This window comes from Hyperolius riggenbachi, chromosome 12 (genome assembly GCF_040937935.1).
Source record: "Hyperolius riggenbachi isolate aHypRig1 chromosome 12, aHypRig1.pri, whole genome shotgun sequence".
Taxonomy (NCBI): domain Eukaryota; kingdom Metazoa; phylum Chordata; class Amphibia; order Anura; family Hyperoliidae; genus Hyperolius; species Hyperolius riggenbachi.
In genome coordinates this window covers 82,544,455-82,556,370 of record NC_090657.1, presented here as the reverse complement: position 1 = coordinate 82,556,370, position 11,916 = coordinate 82,544,455, and the positions used below count along the sequence as shown (strand labels likewise).

The 11,916-nt window shown below is 40.9% G+C and overlaps 1 protein-coding gene across 1 annotated transcript in view; it reads right to left on the bottom strand.

The window, feature by feature from the left end:
* Nucleotides 1-6,961: 6,961 nt before the first annotated feature.
* The window catches only part of MEOX1 (mesenchyme homeobox 1), an 89,669-nt gene continuing 84,714 nt past the window's right edge, over nt 6,962-11,916 (bottom strand). The window contains exon 3 of the mRNA XM_068262756.1: nt 6,962-11,045. Coding sequence (XP_068118857.1) covers nt 10,923-11,045 — 123 coding nt within the window. The 3' untranslated portion in view covers nt 6,962-10,922. The remainder of the gene's footprint in view (nt 11,046-11,916) is intronic.

Here is an 11,916-nt window from a genome sequence, read left to right as displayed (position 1 = left end):
GGGAGCGAAAGAGGGAGGGACATGGCGCGGCCCAGCTAGGTCTTATTTTTGGGGGATGCCTTATATTTCAACCTCCCCGGAAAATAAGGCCTATCTTATATTTCAAGCTTGCTTGAAATATAAGATAGGCCTTATTTTTCGGGGAGGTTCTGTTTTGCAGGGAAACACGGTATAAGACAAGGAACACACATTGCTGGAATCTTTAACCCCTTACCACCATCTGAATAAGATTCTTTTAGCAAGGTGATTATTAAACTAGTGTGTTAGCAACCCTCCTACCTAGCCCTGCAGAGCCCGACACTTTTGTATCTAAAACTGACGGATGATTTTACAGCAGAGAGGCATAGCTGTGTGAGGAAAGAAATTGCTCATAGTACTTGTGGTAATGTGTGCTCTAACATACAGCATTAAAAAAAAAAGTTGTTTTAATCAATAGTATTCCTTTAAAGAGGAACTCCAGTGCAAATAATGTAATAAAAAGCCGGAAGCCGACCGGGAAACTGCGCTTTCCGCTGGATCGTGGCGAGGTATGTATAGCCGGCGGCGATCGGCGGGCATGGGGGGGACCGGAGCAACCGTGCACATACGCTTAGCTAGCGAAATGCTAGCTAAAGCGTTTTTAAAAAATGTTTGGGGCATAAAACCTCCTGGCGGACGCAGTCTCAGAAACTGCGTACCACCAAGGAGGTTAAGGGCCATATCCACTTCACAATTTTTCCAACGATTTTTCCGATGATTGGCGATTGTATTAGGGAAAGAGCGATCATTACCACAATCTCGCGATGTGGGTACAGGCAATGCTGCAATAAAAAACGGACTTCAAATCAATGATGGGTGCAGTGGGGTTATTTTTCTGCATTTAAGCTCAAAGGAAATTCCCACAACATGGTGCCATTCATGTTTCCTCCTCAGTCCTTTCCCTGATTTACATTCTGACATTTATCACATGTTGACATTTTTACTGTTGGCAGGTAATGTAGCTGCTGCATGCTTTTTTTGGCAGTTGCAAACAGCTGTAAACAGCTATTTCCCACAATGCAACAAGGTTCATAGACAGGAAACTGCCAGGAGTACCACGGTCCTCAGAGTATCTTGTGGGAGGGGTTTCACGACAATATCAGTCATACAGCGCCCCCTGATGGTCTGTTTGTGAAAAGGAATGGATTTCTCATGTAAAAGGGGGTATCAGCTACTGATTGGGATAAAGTTCAATTCTTGGTCGGAGTTTCTCTTTAAGTTCACTGCACCTCATTCCAGTAGAAAAAGCCTATCTCCCTGACTGGATCAAGTTATCATCTTCACGCACCTTGCAATCACAGCTTGGAGTGGTCTATAAAATAAGGGAAACATTAAAACCTCTTTTACATGTAAATATAGAATTTGCCATAAGTATCCATGTCCTTTCAAAAGATATCTCACATTTTGGGGTGTGTGCAATAAACTGCGTTAAGTAGAATTGCACAACGAGTGTAATGCATTGCATGTAATGTATTCCATTCTGCTCTACACATTGTGCAGTAAGACTTTACTCACGGTATTCTGCTTACCGCAGTGTATTGCATACACCACTTTTTGACTGATTTTACTGTGTCTTTTAGATGTATGTCCCCAATTTTGTTGCCATAGTCACCACCACTACAAAACTGCCTCTGTTGTCTATTCCTGGGACTACTTGTTTGAATCTATGCACTTCAAGTATCTACAACCTTTCAGTACTGCTGGTTGTGTCTCTTCTTCATGTACTTAAAGTGAACCAGAGACGAAGCACCCTTGTGTATTTTACCATATATATCAGTAGGAACATTAGAGAAAACACCTACCCTGCTCTCCATTTCATCCTCACTGCTAGAAGTGTCTGTTATCAGCTGTGATAAGAATCCCTGACTGAGCATTCAGTCTAGCTTTGCCGGGAATGATTATTGCTGAGTCATTATAGCAGAGCCACAAGGGGGCAGGCTTGGGCTTGAAAATACACCAGAGAAGACAGACTCAGCTATAATCATTCCGTAGCAAAGCCAGACTGAATGCTCGGTCGGGGATTCTTATCAGAGGTGATAACAGTCAGATTAAACAGAGAACAATGAAACAAAGAGCAGATTGGGTGTTTACTGTCATGTTCCCACTGATTTATAAGGTAAAATACATGAGGGTGCTTCGTCTCTGGTTCTCTTTAAAGGGACCCTGAGCAGTGCAATAAAAAGGAATTCTGGACTTGCCTGGGGCTTCTTCCAGCCCCCTGTAGTCCACGAGGTCCCTCAGCATCCTCTTGGTCACTTCCGTGGTCCCGCTGATGGCTCCGGTAATCCGGCGACTTCAGCTGAAGTCGCGCACGCTGAGGGATCAGATGGCAGTAGATGGACTACTAGGGGCAGGGGGGGAGATGGATAAACTACTGGGCACAGGGTGAAGCCCCAGGTAAGAATAAATAGACCAACTACTGCGGGCAGGGGGAAACCTCAGGTAAGAATAAATCAAGCTGTGTTTTTCATCTCAGGTACACTTTAAACTGTATAGTGAACACATTCTTAGTAATGTGCACATTTTTATTTTACCTTAGTTAAGGAAGTGTCATGTTTATTTTAGCACCAGTTAAAAGGTTGTCTCCTATTTGTTAATGCAGCGGTATATGCCTTAAACATCTGGTATAGTGCTGAAAGACAGAAATCTGTGGTCGGGTTTTGAAGATTCATCCACATGTGATCCTTAACTTATTAATCAACTAAAACCACCACTTGCTCATTCTTGGCTGAAAGACGGGATTTAGGATTCTTCTAAAGCTTCCTCTTCCATGAGTCACATTCCCCTGTAAATGTGTCAACAGTATTCCCTAGAATATAAGTTATATTTCCTGTGGAGCAGAAGGCATTTCTCTGTACAAGCATGTTAATCCATCTGATTTCAAGTCGAGGAGAACAAGATCAACACTGGGCTATCCTGCAGAGACGGGAAAAATCTCCATGCGTATAGCAGATTGTCCATCAATAATTCAAGTCATAAAAATAATCCAGAATCTTTGACTTTAAATGTTTAAGGCATCCTTACGTCTGCCACTTCTGAACTCCATCCCGTCACCTCAAAAGGTCAAAGAGAAGGTTTGTTGCTGCCCACATTGGCTTTGCCTGTTTTTTTCTCAGTTTATATTATTATTGTGCTTAGAAACTGTGGAAAGTCAACATATCTGGTATTAAGCAAAGTATATTGTTATTTATTAGAGTGCCAACATCTTCAGTAGCGATGTACAAAACAAATGTGGGGAGATAGATGAGATGTTCAAAGCTGTAAAATCAGGAAATCCAGCAATACAAATACATACATAGTTGATGTGTAGTTTGAGACATCACCCACAATAGTATATGTTATATTATCAATTATAGCAAAATAAGAAATACTAAGGCCCGGTTCACATTTGCGTTTTTTCATGGAACCGGCCCTACGGATCCTGCTATCAGGATCAGGTAAAAACTGTTAGTTTTTACAGCCAGTGTGCTGTAAAATGTCCGTTTTCTATTTGTTCTTATGTAGCTGCAAAACCTTCTGTTTCCGGTCCGCTGGGCACAACCGTCCGGGAAATTAGGTCCTGCTGCATTTTTTTTGCCTGTTGAGCGGAACGGACAACACGTATCGTACAAGCGGATGGATGTGAACAGATCCATTGGTTTAACATTGGATCCATTCGCATAACAGTCCGTTTATACAGTATTCATTCTGCTCCCATTCCGCTCTCTGCTAATGTGAACCGGGCCTCAGAGGAGGTTCCTGCCCTAGCAAGCTTACAATCTAGAGGGTAGTGGGGTGTAGAGATTAGGGAATCAGACACAGGGGTTAGTGGATGAGACAGTGAACCTCCAGTAATACTTATATAAATTATAGGCTTGTCTGAACAGGTGTGTTCTGAGAGTGTGTATGAAGGTTTCCAGGCTCGGAGCATGGCGGACAGGCTAGGAGAGAGCATTCCAAGGGAGAGGTGATGCGCGTGAGAAGTCCTGGATGTGGGAGTGAGAGGAGGTGACCAAGCTAGAGGACAGGAAGGTCTCATGGGACAAGCCAAGGTTGGAAGCAGGAGAAAAGGGCGCCAGCGGCTAGTGGACGAAAAGGGCGCCATAGACTCTAATTATCAATTATTAATATGGAAAAAAAAATCAGAAAAAAGGGTGCCTGATAAATATTATTAACAACATTAGAACATTCAAGTTTTTGAAGTATGTTATCGTTTTAGAGGGTTGCAACGTTATAGTTTTTGACATATTATTTTGTTTGCATGTACAGATTTTACGTTATCAAAGATATTATCATTTCTATGTGTAAAAGGGTGTTTCTGCAGGGGGAGTGGTTAGGGTTAGGCACCACCCAGGGGGCGGTAAGGGTTAGGCAACACTGGGGGGGTGGTTAGGGTTAGGCACCATCAGGGGGTGGTTAGGGTTAGGCGCCACAGGGGGGGTGGTTAGGGTTAGACACCTCCGGGGGATGGTTAAGGTTAGGCGCCACCAGGGAAGTGGTTAGTTTTAGGCACCACCAGGGAAGGGTTCTGTGTGAGAGTAGGGTTGGGTTAAGCTGTACTATTGAATTACGTTATGATTTTTAACGTTAATATATTTTCGTTATCAACTCCCGTCTGTTTTAAAAAACATATTTATTATTAACCAATTTTGCTAACAATGTTCATCGTTACTGAGGTTTCGTTATCCACCGGCGCCATTTCGTTATCCAGCCGAGCCCTTTTTTCATGCACACCGGAGGTTCCAGGAGGCATGGTATCTGGAGATTAATTAATAATTTTCCTCCTCTGGTTGCACCTCTTACACTGAAGATGTCCTTGGAAGGTTTTGAGGCTTTATACCAATAAAGTGTTTTTTTCTTGGGGTGGGGGGGCATCTAAAACTTGCACTAGGGCCTCTAGCTCCTTAGCTATGCCACTGGTGACAACTGTCAATAGCAATGAATGGATGTCAGTAAAAGTGGAAACCCTCTATTAGGTAGAGGATCCCATCTATTATTTGAAAACTTTCCAATCAGATAACTGTACTTCTGTGCATACTGTTAGCATTAGTTTGAAATTAACTTAATCAACATTTCATCTGTTGCAATGATAATTATCATTGGCACTTTGGGAGGAGGTTGGTGGCAAAGAGCCCTCATCAAAGAATTAGTTTCAAGGCAGCAAAAAGGCAAAATTAGCTTCTGGGTGTGTTATGTGTATAAGTAGCCTACTGAATGCATATATTCCAGATGTGGATAATAATAATAAACTAGCCCTTCTAAGGAAACCTTATATGAAGGTGGACAAAAAATATGCAAAAACCCCAAAGTATGCCATATTGGATGATGGTATTAAAAATTGCATAGGTTTCCTATATAAGTGCCACATTACAACGAGCATTTAAAAAGAGTCTAAAGTCTTGAAAAAACAACAAAAAAACTGTTTTACTTACCTGTGGCTTCTACCGACCCCTGCAGCTGCCCTGTGCCTGCGCCAGTACTCAACGATGCTCTGGTCCCCCGCTGTTTTCATTTCAACGACTGAGCCTGCTGCCGGCCATTGCGCCTGTGCGGCCCTGTCAGTCTCCCTGGGGAAATACATTTTTTTTCCTGGACTGCGAGATAATTTACAGCTTTACAGCACCCATTCCGGACCCATGCTCAGAGGCTGGTGCCTCCCCAGCCTATGTGTCAGCCCAGTCCTGTATCTAATACTCACCAAAATAACCTGCAGGTGCTTTCCTGATCAGATAAACTCCAGCTTCTTTAGCATGTTGTTGCAGGTCCAGCCTCTAAGGATACAGCAACTTGTAGGCTTAATAAACACCATATAACTCATCACTAAAACCTTGACGGTAGACTACAGTAGCATGAAAGTTTACAGCATACAATTTTTATTAGAAATGTTTGCAAAAAATGTCCAGTCTAAATCTGAAGACAGGAGCTGAAATTAGATAGATTCAACATGTCTGGTGGGGCAAGTGAGTGGACTAGACTGGAAGCTTACTACATGGCAAACGGCAACAGGGATACAGCAGCAGGGATGCAGTGGACCGTACCAACTCACACATAATAAAGTGGTCAATTTCAATGGAAATGGCAAGTATTCATGAAGTTTTATTATTTCACATCTCCCTTGACATCAATGCACTCAAGTTTCCATTACATTTTCAAGTTATGTGGTTTTTTTTCGTGTTTTTTTTTTGGGGGGGGGGGAGATTTTTTTAAATGCTAATTAAGAAAAGCAGTTGTTGGCTCAGCAGATGAAAAAAAATAATAATAATTAGCAGCTGTGCTATAATCCACTAGCTCCAGATCTACACTTAGCTTGCAAAGCATACCCATGCACCTATCTTAATGTGATTCTTGATATTCCTATAAAAGTTCAAAAAGGACAACTGAAGTGAGAGGGATATGGAGGCTGCCATATTTATTTCCATTTAAGCAATACTAGTTGCCTGGCTATCCTGCTGATCCTCTCAGATGCCTCTAATACTTTTAGCCACAGACCCTGAACAAGCATGCAGCAGATCAGGTGTTTCTGACATTATTGTCAGATCTGACAAGATTAGCTGCAGGTTTGTTTCTGGCGTGATTTAGACACTACTGTCAAATAGATCCGCAGGACAGCCAGGCAACTGGTATTGTTTAAAAGGAAATAAATATGGCAGCCTCCATATACTTGCCACTTCAGTTGTCCTTTAACCTTGCAAATTCATTCTGGTGTAAGAAGACATATTTGTATTATTTCAGCACAATACATTTAATTAAATGGTCAAAGTAAATGGAAATGAACTCAAAAAAATATTTTATTTATGATTTTAAAAAAACTTGTAATACAAGAAAACTTTTATACAGTTACATTAGCAACTTAATACAAAAAAACAAAAACAGATTTTTTTCATAAAACGGAAGATATGTCCAAGCGTAGAAGTTGACGAATGGAAGAAATAAAACTAATGTAAGGCTAAAAAACATACAAAGCAATAAAGATTTTAAAAAAAAAAGAATATTAGCATCCTCACCTATTTGACAGTAAGTTAGCCAAAAACATATGAGATGAATGTACTTTTTAACACACAAGCAAACATAGACACACACACACACTTCTCTAGGGATAATACTTTGGAATGTTGAATGAGCCCATGTTTTCAATTATTTCTTTACAAAAATATTTTTCTCATAACTATTTAAACATAAGGTAACCAATGCTACTGAGTTTATGATTCCATTATACTATTGGTATACTATACCTATATATATACTATATTGGTATACTATTGGTATATTATACTATATGCCATTGGTTCCTGTATCCACTGCTAATTGCAGTCCAACCCGAAGCTCATCTGCTGGCATGTTTGATGTTTTTCAGAATTATTCAGGTATTCCCATTAGAAATTTCAACAATTTAAGTTGATAAAGGAGGATTTTCTCTTACGCTGCTCTCTCATCATATGTCGTGTCACACGCGTGACTGATGTCACCCAACAGGGATTGGGAGCTGATCTCTTGGGTGGCATCGCTGGGCCGAGGCCGTACAGATGCAGTCAGCTGTACAGCTGACAACATGGTCTGTTGCTATGTGGGGAGGTGGAGAGCTGAGCGAGTGGCGCAGAGCAGACGTGACATCACACAGACACAGGGCGAGCTGGCATTAACACAGGTATTGGCTGGTCCTTAGACAAGTTGATCCGCCTGGTGGATCGCTTGCCGGATGGTGTTTGCGGCGCACTGTGCACAGGCTGGATTATCGGCTGAGGAGGTCGTTATTGGCGCCTCAGCCAACTTTAGCTGGTATATGGAGCTTTACACTGTTTTCTAGCTTTGTTTTATGATTATGCATTTGAAATTTACTTTGTACAGCACCATGGAAGACAAAGGTGACATAGTATTAGCAAAATAATAACATGGATGTACTAATGGTGCTCTTCTTCATGCATATTTCATGAGAGGATCTTACTATCTGCCCTTTCAAAATGTATCACCTCTCTTCAAACATCACCCTGGTGTTTAGGAGGACTACCATGCTGTCCATGCTTACTATCAATTATACAAATTGCCACAATGCATTTTATTGAATGTGTGGCATCTTTAACCATTAACAGCATAGCATCGTGAGCACCTCCTTTTACTACCATAAATACTGCTTTGGCTTTTTAGGAGACCGATTAGGTTTTTGTCAGGCACCTGTGCCTGGATTTTTATATCATATCATACATATTAATCAAGTAGAAGTTTCATTAAGCTCCACCGATATTCAGCTTACTACTTCACCCTGTTTCTCTCCCTTTGTAGTATTTCCATAAGCGGTTAGTTTCTCTTGCAGTGTGAAACATTATTTATACTTTTTCTACCCCACCTGTCTTGTTTTTTTCCTTCCATGTGTAGCACAGCAGCACGCTTCCTATTCCAAGTACAGTCCCCTCTTCCATGTGTAACATCTCTGTACAGCCCCTCTCTTTCATATACAGCTCGCTCAGCAGCTCCCATGTTTCCATGTCCAGCCACCCCTTTGGACAGCAGCCACCCAAGACCCTGGCCTTTGTGACCTTTGCAGAAATCCAGGCCTGGGTTAGCGGTAAAAAACGTCAATAGCTGCTATGATGGAAGTACACTTTGGTCCTTATTCAATTACATTTTTCTCCTAAGTTTTCTCTGAGGAGATAATGTTTCATCTCCTATTTAAAATAACTTTTCAACACTCTGCAATTCAAAAAATACCAAAAGTAGATGAAAAAATGATTGTCAAATTCTGAGCATTTTCTTGCGTGCTGGTGGCTAAAAACGGCATGTCATTGATAAGATTTGAAAATATCACCTGGGAGAAAACTTGGATAAGGGCCTGTGTGGTTTGCCATTGCAGCTGAAGCTATATATTGGAGTCGAGGATTGCCAGCAAACCTCCGCATGTAAAGAATGGTGAAACAGTATTCACAAAGTATAGAACTAATAATAATAGTTGCAATGGATGTGGCAAGTGTAAGGCAAGCATAAGCAGGATTCACTAAGATGTTTTTTTTTTTTATTGTGGATCTAATTCTACATTTTTGAAAACACAGAACACGGGACATCGTAGAACCCGAGGGGTACTGTGATCTGATGATGAATCTTTAAGATTTATGTATTCATTTTTTCACATTTTTGACTAGTATTATAAGAGAGAAGCTCTCTAAAAAAAGTGAAAATAAAACGGTACACCACTAAACCCGAATCCAGTAAATTAGGCTTGAAGGGGTGGATCACATTTTTTTTGTTCTACTTTTAACTTCTTTTCACTGATATTTTATGTTTTGTTTTTTTATCCATGCATTGCTTATGAAGATCAGAGACACGTATGTATTTTTTTAGGGTTTATAAGGAAAAATTAGTTAGTAAAAAAAAGTACCGTATATGGCTTAAAGCGGACCTGAACTCAAAACTTCCTCTCTGTTCTAAAAGATAAGCAACAGCATAATAACCTTAAAAGAAAAACTCTTCTTTGTTACAGCTGATACAAATCCTGCAATAAATCTGCACTGTTTCTACTTCCTGCTTTCATGGAAGCAGACATAATTGTTAACAGCCTGTTGTTTCAAATTAGTTTAGCTGCCTTATCTGCCGTGGCAGTCAGCTGACACCAGGGAGAGATTAACTTACAACTTGTGATTAGTCACAGATGAGGGGGAATTAGACAGGCTAAACTCTCTAAATACATACAGGGTGCATTTATCTACAGTATGTTTTCCATCTGTCCTTTGCAAGAGTTCAGGTCCATTTTTAAAAAAAATTCAGTGTTACAGATAGCTATGCCTATACAAATACTTGAGGTATTTCTTTGGTATTGAGGCAGATTTTACATTGTAAATAGGATGCCACACCATTTTGTGAATAGTATTCTAGCTGCAACAATATGACATGCAGCCACTATGCCTTATAGTGACCCTGACCATCTCTGTACGACCATACTGGTAGATGGCAGAGCCGGATCATCCACAAGGCAGTTCTAGGCAGTTGCCTAGGGCCTGGAGAGAGTCTAGGGGCCCGGTGGATGTTAGCCCCCACTAAATCTTACTAAAAAAGCCAGGTGACCATCAGCGGTGGGGAAAAACTGCTATCTTGCCTAGGGCCCCATTGCATCTTCATTCTTTTCTGGCAGATGGGAAACAGTGACAGTGAAAATTACTGTCAACAAATGGTTCAGCGGCCATAATTTATAGGTGAAAGTTGGCAAAAAAGCATGAGATTCCAGATACACATTTAGAGCTACTACTCAGTCAAAGAAGTGGATCAAGGGCTGTAAGTGTAGCTATGCTTCAAGAGAACCCAAGGTGGTTCTTGGGGGGCAGATGGGACACAGAGGCATGTCCTCTGCCTCTTGACATGCCTCTGTGTCCCCACACCGCCACGCTATAGCCCCCGGAGATTGGCAACATTATTTGTCGCCATCTCAGAGTTAAACACAGGTGAGAGGGATAACCTGTTCAAAGCACCCACCAGGGGCGTTCCTATAGGGTTTCCAGAGCTGCCATTGGGCAGCTCTCTCTCCCTGGTCACGCCCCCTGCCGCATCCTCGCCTACCTGCATGCCATAAATAAGAGACAGTTTCTCATTCCAGCATCGTGACCCAGAGGTCTTGAAAGTGAAAGTGGGCCATTGCAGCCCACAGGAGTGGCAGTTTTTGCGGCTACCTGATCCACTCAGCCCACACGGGTCAGGTAGCCTACTTTTTTGTTTTTATTTTATGAGCTCCCCTTGGGCTCTCTTTAATTAGTATTTCACATCAGCAGTATGGAAATGGATAAAAAATAGCTTTTTCAATCTTAGAATTTTTACCGAATTGTCATTGTTTACCAATGAACATGCTTTGGAGAAATTATCTAGTTTTAAGGGGGAAAAAAAGTGAAAATCGGTAGGATGATAGTAATTTTTGCCTTGACAAGGGAAAACACAAAGAAAGAAGTCCACTATTCAGAGCCGGTAGATGCCGTAGAATCCAAATCATCTGCATCTTGGTCATTTGGTGATAATGGCTGTCCACCTTTAACACGTTTCCATTTCATTCTTCGGTTCTGAAACCAAACTTTAACCTATGAAGACAAAATAAAAAAGGCATTACAAATAATATTTATTCATTATTCAAGTAGAAGAACAAATACTGAAATAATAATTATTATTATTTAGTATTTATAAACCCAAAATTCTAAAAGGTCTGTCTCATTGGCATAATTATACATGGGGCCTTAAATATGGAGCCCCAAAACCAATCAAGAACAGGAAAAGTAAGAGAGGTGTATCTAGAGTAAAAAATTTGTTTATTAAGGGTTACCTCTATGCACATATAGAGGAAAATAACATTTGTATTAAAAATCCTTATGCTTCTGCCAGGCAACAAGCATTTGGGGTGCTTTTACACTTGGTGAAATGTGTTGCAATTTGGAACAATAGAACCGCAGCCGAAGATTCCAGCAGGGAATCTATTGAAAATTGATTGACCTGTTGCTGTTTGATGCAGTGCAACGTTATAGGCCATCGATCCATGGCTACTCCTACTCTGGCCTCAAACCTAGATCTTCCATCCTGTCCAATCAATAAGTTTGATCGTTTCTTTGGTCAAAGCCGACCATAGGTCGATCAATCAAACATCTTGGAGGAATCAATTACCTGCGATTGATCGAATTTGCAGGGAATCGAACAGGAAAGTCGATATATATCGATTTTCCTGTTCGATTCCCTGCAAATTCGATCAAATTCGTATGACATAGGACAAAAAGTCTGAGAAATTAAGAAGTGCATCATACTGGCCACCAGAAAATGAGAGTTTGCCCAAAAAACAAGAAAGAAAGAAGGCTCCATTGTTGATGAGTAGTTTCTACTTTAGAATTTACACCAGCAATGTATGTGGGCAAAATATATTCTGTATCTATTGCGTGTATTTAATGTATTTGGTCACTTCAAATA